Source organism: Hypomesus transpacificus, chromosome 6, assembly GCF_021917145.1.
Source record: "Hypomesus transpacificus isolate Combined female chromosome 6, fHypTra1, whole genome shotgun sequence".
Classification (NCBI taxonomy): domain Eukaryota; kingdom Metazoa; phylum Chordata; class Actinopteri; order Osmeriformes; family Osmeridae; genus Hypomesus; species Hypomesus transpacificus.
The window spans coordinates 3,948,056-3,961,439 of NC_061065.1; the positions used below are offsets into that span (position 1 = coordinate 3,948,056).

At 42.3% G+C, this 13,384-nt stretch overlaps 2 protein-coding genes across 2 annotated transcripts; one reads left to right on the forward strand and one right to left on the reverse strand.

Annotated features, from left to right (window-relative positions):
- The first annotated feature begins 4,581 nt into the window (after window positions 1-4,581).
- Window positions 4,582-8,745, forward strand: LOC124468656 (kelch repeat and BTB domain-containing protein 11-like). The gene is made up of 2 exons (XM_047021514.1): window positions 4,582-4,614; window positions 4,839-8,745. Exon 2 carries the CDS (start codon window positions 5,030-5,032, stop codon window positions 7,124-7,126), a length of 2,097 nt encoding a protein of 698 aa, XP_046877470.1. The 5' UTR covers window positions 4,582-4,614; window positions 4,839-5,029; the 3' UTR covers window positions 7,127-8,745.
- A 1,053-nt stretch (window positions 8,746-9,798) lies between these two features.
- On the reverse strand, window positions 9,799-13,147 carry ccr6a (chemokine (C-C motif) receptor 6a). The gene is made up of 2 exons (XM_047021726.1): window positions 12,949-13,147; window positions 9,799-11,449 (listed from the first exon to the last, which is right to left on the reverse strand). The coding sequence occupies exon 2, from the start codon at window positions 11,433-11,435 to the stop codon at window positions 10,275-10,277; it is 1,161 nt and encodes a 386-aa protein (XP_046877682.1). The 5' UTR covers window positions 11,436-11,449; window positions 12,949-13,147; the 3' UTR covers window positions 9,799-10,274.
- Window positions 13,148-13,384: the final 237 nt, after the last annotated feature.

Below are 13,384 nucleotides of genomic sequence, written 5' to 3' on the forward strand. Positions count from 1 at the left end.
GGCCTTCGGCTCTCTACCCAAGGCAAAAGAACCATTGTGTAACTCTGTCACTTGAACAAACATAACATCACTACACAGCGATGCAACATCCAATACATTGGCCACGACAAAGTGACAGTGGAATTTCATTCCTTCGTAGAACATTAATCCCAGCAATGTACTTTTGTGAGAGTGACACAAAGGGTCCAGTGTTTTAGTGGCACCTTACTAATGACATATTGTAAATATTCCCTGTAGATGGGTAGCCTACTACTCAACACCAAATTTTTGAAACAACAAAAGGATATAGAAACCATCATTACATTATTAGTTCTATGCCGTAAGTGTGAGTTGACGCAGACAGTCTATTCATCTTTCACGATGTTTGTGCGAAATTCTTTCATCTTCATTTTTCCTTTAATTCTGAAGGTTACCATTGTTTCATTAGGTGCCAAGATAAAAATTGAAATGTTTATCTTCTGAGAAGACTTCTCAGAACAAAAATAATTACATTTCAGAAATTGGTTTCATTTCCTTTTAAAGTAAAGGCTGAACGTTTGCATATATGCCAGCTAACTCCACGGCAAGTCTTTCTTTGGGTGTTTGGCTTTCGGTGCTTTACATATCTGACAAGATGCCTGCTGTGGGAATGCACCTATCACCATCCAAGAGCAACATGCTTGCATTTTGAAAGTTTGCATACCTGTAGTCTCAAACCAAGATTTGGGTGGAGTATTCCTTTAACAGTTAAACATTGTCAAGGCCAAGATTCTGTGGCAGGGCAGTTGGGTTTGTCCACAGACCACCGTGGTTGCAACTTTGATCCTCCTCCTCGGCCCGCCTCTAGTGTCTTTGAACAAACACAATATCTTAAGTAATCCTTTGAGTTCCTATTTCATTGACATTTACTGTGATTTAAATGTTGAAAGCGTTGTGTAACCCTCAGAGTCAATACTCTAAACTACTAGAGTTTACCAACCCCACTGCCTGTCTGTGTCACAGCCAACCCCTGGAGAGTGTGCTGGGAGACAGAGACATATTTAATCATGGAAGGCTGCACACCCTTTTCGCATGACACACTCTGAACAGTATCTGACTCTTCAGTATTGAGCTCTTGGGTAAGGGATATCCAACTTCGGTCAGAAATTTTAACTTGAACAGTGTTTGCATTATGTTTGGTTGGCAAATATTTTCTCATGTGCTGTGCCATTATCTTATATTTCACACAGTCTTAGTGTCTACAGTGCAAGGCCGTAGCCATGGAGTCAACATGGGGGGGGAAAAATTACACAGCATGCGTGGTTTCCTGTCGTAGCGTAGCACATCTATATTTTCATGTCAATATATTGGGGGGGACATTTTGACCAGATTTGAATATTGGGGGGGGGATGTATCCCCCCTAGTGTATATTATGATTACGGCCTTGCTACAGTGACAATGGACAATCCCTTCAAGCCGCTATGAGCCTGCTGTATGGTAAAGTATGAGGTAGTACAGCACGTGGTCAGGCCAAAGGAAGCGAGGGCTGAAAGTTGAGGTGAAGCTCTGTGTTTGTGAGTTTTGAGTGGTTTCCAAGGCTACAAGGGAGGATGGCCTTTTGGAACATGAAGACCCATGAAAACACACACACTGATTGTTAACAATGTTTGTGATTACATAAACAAATGCCATGGCATAAAGGCAAGAAAGTCGACTTAGGAGAATCCCATACTCCCATACTTAGGAGAATCCCATACTTAACCAGGGTGTAAGTCTTCCTTACCCATTCAATACCAAATGATATTTCTGGAATGAGTCAGGTGACATGTGACCCCTCAGATGTACATAGCCATCAACACAGGAAGTTAACAGGTCAAAACCACAGCTGTGGTGAAAGGAAGTGAGTGAGCTCTAAAAGTCTTCCCCTTCCCGTGCCTCAGGAGCTGTGTCCAGAACTGTAGCAACAGCAAGAACAACAGACTGTGTTGACATGAGACAGAGAGTCAAAGTATTGTCTCCTTACACTGTATCTACAGTGCATAGTGTCTTTGTCTTTATTGTTTAGTTTTTTTGCTTCACCAGCCCTTTTCTCAGCTTTGATCCAGCTCTGCTCTGTCTGTAGCTAAGGGGGTGGATCTGTTTACTTAGTGCAGTGAGATAAGGGCAGATTCTGCTTCTTCACTTTTAAGTTGGTTTAGGTTCAGTTCTACAATATGTGAAGCCCTCTGCGATATTGCTTGTAAAAAGAGCTATATAAATACAATTGTATTTGGCTCAGTTATTTAATCATTTAAGAGGCCCTCTTCTCTGAGAAGACCTTTTTAAAGTCATCATACGGCTAGTTTATCAGGAGGGAACATATATTGTAAGTGTGTGAGTCCATAGTTTTACAGATCCCCATATTCAGTATCATTAGTCATTCACCCAGCATTGTGGGAATGGAAAATAAGGCCTAGCTAGCTTACTAGTTGGCAAGGCTTCCCTACAATTACTCAGTGGTTGTTGAGTGTTTCCTATGATAACACAGTCACCCACCCCTGATTATTATGAAAGTATTATGAACATGACAGATTAACAAAAGGGAGAAAGAGCAGAGTCCGAGTTTGGAGACATTTAAAAATAGGCATGACCCAGAGAGTAGGAACTCGTGGAGTGGAGGGTTGTGTTAATGTGGCAACTGTCCGAAAAACTTCTGGTTCTGCTCATTTCAGTTTCCATCCCTGGTCCGAAGTGGGCGGACCACAAGTTTGACATGTCCGCTACCGATTCATCGTTATAGCTCAGGTTAGTGGTTAGGTTATAGGAAATCTATCATTCCTTTCAAATGTTCACTGGGTTCATTCCTCTGATCCACCGTGGGGGTATCTATTAGGGGGAAGAAAAGAAAGAGAAGAATTTCCAGATTTGTTGAAAGAATCTTTTTCACTCCAATGTACTCATGTGGAATGAGATTGGGCAGCTGATTCCTTAACCACACAAAACGTCTTTGGAACACTTAGAATTCCTGGAAGGGCCTCCTTTTGATCGTCTACACTCAATGTCTTGGCTCTTTCAACTGATGACTCACAGGCAACAGAAACTGGAGACGAAAAAACACATTGGCCATTGAACAAGTTTTACTGGAATATCAACACTTCAAACACCCGGACAGACTGAACTCAAAGCTAATGTTCAGTTTTAGTTTCCTGGGTTCACAAACTCTCTAGGCAGTCCCCAGAGACAAAAACACTGAGTTCACTGACATCACTGTCTGCTTGCCCTGGTTCATTAATTAGCTCTGACCACGACCTACAGTAATTTGAAGAAAGATTCTAACAGAGTCTGTGAGAGTGTAATCATGGCATTAGCTTCACATAGGTCTATATTTGATTTGGTAGTGCAGAAAGATCCAGAACTTTGATGTATTTTGCGCTTTTGTATCTCGGTTCTTCAAAGTCGATCGGCAGTTGGATGAGGGGTTCTCCCACAAGTAATATGAGAGTCCATCTCTCTGTGTGGTAGTGGGGTGACTACACATATACCTCCTCACATCAGGTCCAGTAGAATAACTGCTCTGAAGATTCACATCTGGTTGAGAGAGCAGGCCAAAGTCACAAGCTTTTAAAATATGGTTAACCTCACCTTACAGAAGTCCTAGAAGCAAACAATACTTTTGATTAATCAAATCTGCTCTGTTCTTGTCTGTCGTCGTAAGTTTCTTTTGTTATGCTTTCCTTCCTCTCTGTACAGTAGTGGCCTACATTTAGTAACCTCATTAAGTACCACAGTATGTGATATTCCACAGACAGCCACATTGTCCCTGCCTTCATAATGAGTCCTGGCCTACAATGCTGACATACAACTGAAAAGGCTTCATCAGATTCTTTACACCTGAACATAAGCACAGCCTAGTTGTTTCATTTCAGAGCTATAAACATTTGGACACATCACCTGATTCGAGATTCAGCTTCTTTAAATATACCCTTTGATTCCACACATTTAATCAAAGTTACACCATTAACTATAGTCTAAGAATGTCGATGTTGAGTAGTAGGGTACCCATCTATTGGTAGGCCCATACCATCATGTCATGTCAGCTCTGGGTGGTCTCCAGCTTCTTACCGTAGTTTAGTCTGGCCCTCTTCTTCTCACAGCAGCCATCTCTACTACACTGTTCCAGAAGAGATGTAACCATGGATACGTTTATCTATAGTCTTATCCTTTAGATACCATATACTGTACATAGACACACATAGGCCATGTCCTAGTGATATTTGTTATCACTCTAGGGATTATTCAAGGATGACTTCTCCCCGTCCTGAGACAGGTTCTCATAATAAGGACTCTTTAGATGTTCCATTTCAAATGTAGGCCAACTCCATGTGGATTGTCAAACCATATATCTCTCTGTCATACTATTGTCAGTTTAAGACACAGTTTGCAAACATAAAGTAGGCTACTCGTTAATAATACTGTAACTGCAACTTAAATATATATATTTTTATGCTTTCATGTAATATAATTACGGATTGTGAAAAACAACCAATAACCATGACCAGACTGTGCACATTGAAGAGTTAATTAAAAGGGGAGTGTACAGTTCTGCATCCGTTCATTGAAATCCACCATCTGCTCACTGAGTTCCCGCACAGGACCAGGTGGGCTATTCAACATATCGTAAGTAATTCTTTCTTAATATTTTGTGTAATAGTCCTACAACCTTTAGAGCCAAATTGATGAAGCGATAATTCTGCATCCAACACTATTAGTTTGCAACCAACACACTTCTTTCCGAAACATTTAGTCTAGAGTTTTGATTGAAAAACAACCCATGAGACTGGTGACTGTGTGGGGAGTCTAAATACTGAATAGTGCTGACTTTGTATTTATTTATATTATAGGAGGACACACTTAGCTGGACTTGGAACCTGTTGAATGCATGATGCTAAAGAATAAGCACTAAGCTATACGTTCCATGTAAGATCCTGGAGGGAAACTATATCTTGTGGAATAAGCACTTGTTCTCTGATTTGCTGGTTTGGGACTGCATTATTTTATCATTCCAATTTTAGATTTCAAGTCTCAACAGGACATGAGGATGGATGACAGCGCGAACCAAGCCTCACCCGTCCTGTTATTCCCAGATGATGCAGCCAGTCTAATCATTTCTGACGCAACATCTGTCACTCAAGAAAAGAAGCAGGTGTTCAAAACGTATTTGATGACACATGATCAGATTGACAATACGCATCAAATAAAAGATCCAGATGAGAATAAAAACTGTGGAAGCATTACAGACACCAACATATTATTTAAAATGGGAAATGACATATCGGGTCCTTGTTTTAATACTGAATCAGCAGCGAAAATGAATGATTCGTGCATGAAGTGTCAACATCTAATCGAGGACCAGAGATCAATAGACCGGGACGCTGTCAGAAGCTTGGATGAGTCCAATCTGATTCACAGGCAGGGCGCTTCACGCTTTGTTGAGGACCAAATGCAAACCGAGAGTGCCCCTCTGTTGCGTAAAGTCAGCGAGGCTATGAAAGTCTGGTGTCAGATTGATAAAGAGAGATCCCAGGCAGAGCAGAGGGAGGAGACCTCGGCGCCTGCCACTTATTGTATCACTGCAGGAACGCTGCCAACACTTGAGCCTGGACCCCCAGGCAGTGCGGGACACAAGCCTGGGCAGAGTGAGAGAGACCCACATAGCACGAAGGGAAACCCGGTGTCGCAGTTCAGACAGGAACGGTGGGGGAGTAGAAACAGCTATGCCCACGAATACTCATCTGTGTGCCTAGGCAATGCAGACTTGGTCATTGAAGTGTCGGGGAAGAAACTTCATGCGCATAAAAAGGTTTTGTCAGAGAAAAGTGACTATTTCAAGGCGCGGCAATCCAGGGATGTACTGAAAGTGAAAGGGGTGAGTTTTAAGACTTTAACCACATTAATGGACTACATTTACACATACCAAATGCAAGTTGGCAAGGAAAATATTGTAGAGGTCATCACCGGGGCTAAAATTTTGCAAGTCCCTTGCGCAGTCCAAGCAGCTGTCGATACAATGTCGGAGCAGATCACCGCGGAGAACTGCTTCGAGATTTTGACATTAGCCAAAAGGGAACGATTAAACGAGTTGAAGGAAAAAGCCTACAAGTACATGAGTGACAATTTCTTGCAAGTACTGCGCAATCCCGCAGTCTATGGGCGTTTGACGGGAGGTGAGAGAGAATATATTCTCAACAAACGAACAGAAGGCAAGAAGGTATTAATGGTGGCTGAAATCAACGAGGTGTATGATCGCGTCGGGAGCAGACCTCCGAGCCGTGAGAATAGTCGTCCTCAGAGCCCGTTATCGATGGTGTCCCTTGAGGAGAACCACATGATACACTACTACAATGAAGAGACAAAGGAGTGGAAAGTGCTGACCAAGATGCCGGATGAAATCAACACAAAGGGTTCGGGGATATGCACCATGTACAATTACCTGTTCGTGGCAGGTGGAATTAAGGGACAGGGCGACAAAGGCAAGGTATCGGACAAGGTTTTCTGCTACAACCCTCTCAATGAGAACTGGAGTGAAATCCGACCACTCAGCCAGGCGCGTTCTCAGCTCAAATTGGTGTCTATGGATGGCTACCTGTTCGCAATCGGAGGGGAATGTCTGTTCACGGTTGAGAAATATGACCCACGGATGGATAGATGGAGCTCCATTGCTCCTCTCCCAAAAGGGGCGTTTGCCGTGGCACACGAGGCAACAACCTGTAACGGAGAGTTGTTCGTATCTGGTGGATCTCTTTTTTACCGCCTGCTGAGATATGATACAAGGAGAGAAGAATGGGAGGAGTGCCCTTTTAATAACAGCAGAAAGAAATCTACGGACATGGTTGCGTACAAGAACTTCATCTATAGGTTCGACGTCAACCGTGACTATGGAGTCAATGTCTTCAAATACAACACCGTGGTAAAGATATGGCACGAGAGTGCGTCCTTGGAGCAGGACAATCCCCTGCCATTCCGCTGCGCAGTCATTGGCAACCGTATTTACTGTTTGAACAAGTCCCAAACATTGCAGTTTGTAGTTGAGGAGGAGGATGAACTGTTTTTACCGGAGGCGCTCAAAGCACCCACAGAGCCCAAAGGTGCCCTTGTCCCATTCGTTCTAGCCCTCCCTAAAAACCCCTGAGACTGTACAACAAATTTCGCCAAAATAGTCTGAACTGTTGCCAGTTCTGGTGTGCTTGACAGTGAACAGGCATTTCTGAATGTTATGAATACTGATGGGCATTTTCATGTTACTTCAAAAGTATAGTAATGTCCTACTTTTTATACTTTATAAATGTGTACATATACACATATAGGCTTATATAATTTCAGAAGCTTGTCTTGTTACTTTATGAAACAAAAAACGACAAATCTGCAGTTCAAACTCTTTATCTGAGGATTGAAATGTGACTCGTTTCAAAGAAGCTATTGCCAAAGGCATAGCGGGCACTACAATTGAGTGAATGTGATTTCCAATGTATTCAGTTATGCCAGCATGCTACATGACATGTAATATCGCAAAGTACATGATATGAAAATGTTATTGTAAGTGACTCATTATCCAGTGGAATATACAGTATAGTTCTCCAATTACACTTTTACTTGAAAAAATAACCCCCTATTTCTCCTTTCTTGGAATATTCAAACATGGAGAACTAGCCACTGAGACTGTAAATGTCTAGTTTCCAAATGTAACCACGCGGGCACTAAACACCTTTGGAGGGAGATTCAACAAATTGTGTGAGATGCGGTAGATAGTGAGGTTATCTTATCTTATTATTCCATCTCACTGGGGCAAGTGTGCAACCACTCATGAATCCCTCCATTGACGGACTGCAGTTTGTAAAACAAATGTACTCTCGTACAAGAGGCTGTGATGTTCTTAGATGAGACGGTAGCGGTTGTGGCAGGTTCCTTTTGCAGGGAGCTGGAAACAAATGAGGAGCGTTTCCGGAGTGGCTCTGTTGCTGCGTGGCTGAGACATGCTTTGTCTCCCTGCTCACCAGCCAGGGACAAAGAGGAAGTCATTCACTCAGGCCTCAAGAGGAAAAGGCTTACTGAGAATATGAGCCTGTCTGCGATTGAATGGATATGTGATTGTGTCACACACATGCACAAACACACAGTGTGTAGCTGGTGTTCAATGCCAAGCCTTGGTGGGCCCATATGCTGTGGACACTGCCTTTAAAGGTCTTCCCCCGGTTTGACAGTTGATCTGTTTGAAGGTAACAACTGTTTCTGTCATTTTTCTCCTCTGATTCAGTTTCAAAGTCAACGTTGTCTCAAGAGACGTACACTGTCTTCTTTGATGAATGCACCTTTGAAAACAAATCTGTGCCACACCCACTTCAGAGAAGGACAAGGAGATACTTCTCTGTAACCCCAATCCACGTTCGTCCAGTAATAGCAATATTTATAACTGTGATGATTACATTTCCTCTCTATAATCAAATGAAGGTCTTTAGTGCCTGAATTTTTACGTGAGAATGTGACCTCTAAGGTTATTGTATTTGTGCTACTAAGATACTGTCAAAGTGAGCTGGACTAAAACTTTTGACTCAAATGCCTATGCAGCTTTCCATTGTCGCCCACAAAGTGGGTTTTGAATGGCATGTGTTTTTATGTGGCCCAGAGCATTCTTGCAGAGCACGTCCTCATAAGTGATAAGTGCCAATAAACATATTCAAGGTTTAGTAGCTTAGGAGGGAAGGTGTTGGTTGTGTCTGTATGATTGAATTGCTGTAATAAAACAGTTCTTGAGACCTTAAGACTTATTTCATGTTCCTGATTTGACAGTCTCAATTGCATTTACCATGATGTGTGCAGAAGCTATGAATAATTTATATGTGATATGACAGGGGTTCAACATAAAGCCCACTGCAGTTAATAATGTTAGCCTAACACTTTTCAGTACTAACAAATGATTGATATTGAATACTTCCGGCCCGATTAGAATATAGGGTTCACATGCACATATTTGACACAGTTGGTGAGCATTTGTGTGTGTGTTTGTGTGTATTTGACCCACATACAAAAGAGGCCACATACTTAGAACTGTGAACTCACTGTGATGCATAAACTCAATGTTATGTGGAAGTGTATCCCTGCTTGTCAAGTGTTAAAGAAGGGTTTGGATGAAAGGGACACAAAGCAGATTCCTGCTGCATACATGCCCAGGGGTTGATACTCATAAGCCCATATGGATTAGTCCTGGAAGCTGAAAAAAAAACAAGCAGACAGCCATGGCAATTAAAGGGTAGATTTGTCCCTCTTATTTTCTCACCCTCATGGTTTGGGTGACAAACTTCAGCCCTAGATTATTCAATTGATTTAAGAAATGTATCCCACTTAATATAATTATAATCCAATGTCAAAATGAGCTCTTTGGCACAAGCTTTTGGTTGTCAACAAGTACTATATTTCTAGCAAGTAAATCCTGTTTAGACTGAATAAGTTCTCCATTAGCTTACTTCACTTCCGCAAATCAGGTTTCTATTGTATGTAATATAAACTAGTTTTTAACAACTTCTCAACTATTTAATAGATAAACAATGTTACCTTTACTTCCTCACCATTAGGTATTGAAGCACAGCCTTGACCTGCCTTGACCACTCTCATCTCAGTGGTCAAAGCAGTTTCAAGCCGAGCAACATAGTCACTGAAAGCAATGGCGCCACCTTGTGTGTGCTGGTGATAAGTACAATGTTGGTTATTTGTATGTACTTTATGTTGAAACATGCTTAAAGAGCTGACCAGTGTTCAATTACACTCTCCATATTTCTGGTTAAATGTGGTCAATTGAGAGAAGTAACACACAGTCTGTAAAATGTTTAATTAGTTTAAAATAATACGCAATACATTTCCTGAGGAGTGTGAGAAAAACATCCCATCCAAGCTGTTTTCTCTATGGCTTCATGCAAAAACAGTAATAACAACATCTCAAACGTTGATAATGGAAAAATCTGCCAATATACAGTTCATACATATTATTCTACGTGCTGATCACTCTCGCAACAAAACATTCATTATTCGACATGATTGGGCTTCAGGCGGCCATGAGGCATTTCTAAATGAGATTTATAAAATGACAACTGTACTCTGGTACACCTGTCTGGTATCCGATAGGTGCCCTAGAGTATTTGCAAACAAACACAAAACAACCAAAAACATTGATCATTACTCTGTGTGGCTTTCCTTGATCCCCCTCTGTTCTTGAAATTTCAGACCGGCTTAATTATAATACATTCCTGGTGATATGATAGACTAAACAATATAACAATCGGAAGTCTTCACATGGTGAAAGAGGAGGCGTCTGTGGAGGAAGCGTCCACAGAGCGGCGTGTGGAGGAGACGTACATCTCCGATGTGACCCTAGAGAAGCGCCTGGGCTGGATGTACTTCTTCCCCAGGCACCAGAGGTCCTCCACGATCTTCCTGAAGTGGTTCCTGAACTTCACCCCTACAAAGGCATACAGGACGGGGTTGAGGCAGCAGTGCAGGTAGGCAACGCTCTCCGTGACCGCCTTGATGGTGTGGAGAAGGTCAACATCCTTGCAGTCCTGCAAATGGAACAATGTGATGGTGTCGTAGAGCAGGGCAATGTTGAAAGGCAGGTGGCAGGCGATGAAGACCACCACCACGGCCAGCACTACTCGCACTGCCTTGTGTCTCTGGAAGCCCCTGACCCGGAGCAGGGTGATGATGATGCTGGTGTAGCAGAATCCCATGATCAGTAAGGGGAGGAAGAACCCTATGGCCATCTGGGTGCTAGGGATCAGGACTTTCATCTTATCGGCCGTCTCAATGTCTGGGAACCTAAACTCACACACCGGCGAGACGGTGAAATCATCCTCGATGGTCTCATTCAAGAAAAACACCCTGTGCCCCTCAAATGAGACATTGCTGTGTGATGGCATGTATCTCTCGTAGTAGAGGAAGGTGGGGATGGACAGGAAGAGGGCCAGGACCCAGACCAGAGCGCAGACGATGCGGCCGTAGAGGAGGGCTCGGGAGCGCAGCCTGAAGGAGCGGCGGGCCATGACGATGGCGATGAAGCGGTCAGTACTGATGCAGGCTAGCAGCAGCATGCCGCTGTAGAGGTTGACACTGTAGGCCCCGCGAAGCAGTTTGCAGACCTCTGTCCCCATGGACCAATCACTGTACTCGTTGTAGATGATCAGAGGCAGGGCCACCACAAACAGCAAGTCTGCTATGGCCATGTTGAGAAGGTAGACATCCGTCATGGACTTGGACTTCTTGTAGAAGGCGTAGGTGATGATCACCAGGACGTTGCCGATGAAGCCCAGAATGCAGATGACAGAGTGGACATATGGCCTCAGTGCTCTTTCTACCGTGTGATGGTTTATCATCTCGCATGGCTCTTCAATGTCATAGTTGTAATCTGTGGGATTGTCCCCATAATCTGATGTGTAGTTTTCAGAGCTGTTCATTTTTACAAGTTATCCTGAGAATGACAAAATAGTTTGAAGTTAACTTTCTTGATCGTTGTTTGTGAGACGAAGTATTTCGGCTGTAAAATCGACCAGATAGATTGACCTCATACTTTCTGTTTCTATTTAGTTCCAAGTGATGTCAACTAAACCAGTTCTGTCCAAGCTAAGGCCTTGTAGAATGTATAGCTTCAACATACCATTTCATCACTCTTCCCCCCAAGCCATCACACTTGTCAATCCCCCAGACTGGAATGCCCTGAAGAATGTTATGTTTTACGTTTTTTATGTGTTCTGAATGAGCTGTATACTGTATGGTTAAAATGTCTCAAATCTCAAATTGAGTCATGATTACATAACTTATCAAAACATGAGTTCAAGGCCTGACATGGGTGTGATCTGTGTGGGGTATGACCCCAAATTATAATTCTGTGGTTCATTTGAGAATTGCAAAGTTCCGCATAGTGAGGAACTTGGCAGACAATCAGGTCAAATAACCTCAATTACTGTTTTGTGACCCTATTTCTGCTGAAGTGTGGTTTAGCTAGCAACTCAAGTGAGGAGCGTTCAGTGTTACCATTCAGTCCAATCATGCACAGATCTCAACTAAAATATGAGTAAAGGTCTCTGTTGCGTGCCAATAGATATTTGTGCATCACATTTCTGGATTCTTTGCTATCAAGCACACCATTGCTACTACGATTTTAAATGTTTACTTTAGTCACTAACAAGGGTATTCTAGTCCTACTAGTCCATTAACAATCTGTTGAACAAAGCACAATGATGGCACTAAAATAATCAGAATTAGGTTATATGTGTTCCTGCTGTTCCTTCTCTGTAGTTCTGCATTGAGGCTCTTTGCACGATGACAACAATGTTGCCAAACAGCGGTTGGGTTCAGTAACTCCACTAATCCAATACCAGAAAGTAACTGAAACAATAAACTCAAGGCAAGAAAGGAATGGCAAAAATGATAAAACTGCATTTTGCTTCCATTCATCAGAAATTCCCAACTACAGTATGCCATCAACTCAATTATCCAGGACACTCAGGTCTTGCTCTCCAGGTGCCAGCCATCTTCTGAAGATGAGACCTTCTCGAGCAGTGTGGGTGCACTCATGATACTCTTTAGTCCTTTTTTTCTGTAGTCAATCTTAGTTTTTTGCACCACCAGTACTTAATGTGAGATGTGTGTTGTCTTGTGGGCTGAGCTCCTCATGTACGGCTCACAGGTGGAGCCCATCGTCTCAGCCCTGACAGGACATTTTCAAACTTACTTTTCTTTACCGAATTTAAGTCTTTACATTTTACAAGCACTGCAGAGCACTAATTAGTGATTAATAACAACCCAAAATGGGAAGCAAAGTTAGGCTTTAAAGAATACAATTTTTAAATACCACTTCAAAACCCAGTACCAAGCAGTTATTCCCAGAATACTGTATCACCCTGCATACAATTTAGTAAATAATTATGTTGAATCAGGGAATAGTGTCTATAAAAAAAGAAGACTTACCAGTGTATAAAATACCTTTCCGTTTGAAGTTCTTTTTAAGACTGTGAGAGTATCTAGTCGCTCTTGATATAACATAAAGTGTATCCGATAACAAGAAAGGAAGTGTTCTGTTGCAGTGTGTCATCCAGTGTATAAGCTCTACAGTGCTTGTACTACCCAGTAACCGGTCTTGTTATCTGTGTTGGAATCTGAGGCATACACGCACACACACACACACACAAGCTGGAATGGAACTAGGAACTTCACATATTTTCATCTGTGACAAAAGTTGCCCAGTGACTTGGCACACATTGCAACGAGCTACGAGAAGATTGTTTCATACAATCTTTTCACAATAAGAATTGTTCACATTATATTTGTAGGTTAATATTATATATATATATTATTCCAACATAAGTTTAAACCATAGGTACATTTTCACTTGTCTTTGGGATTC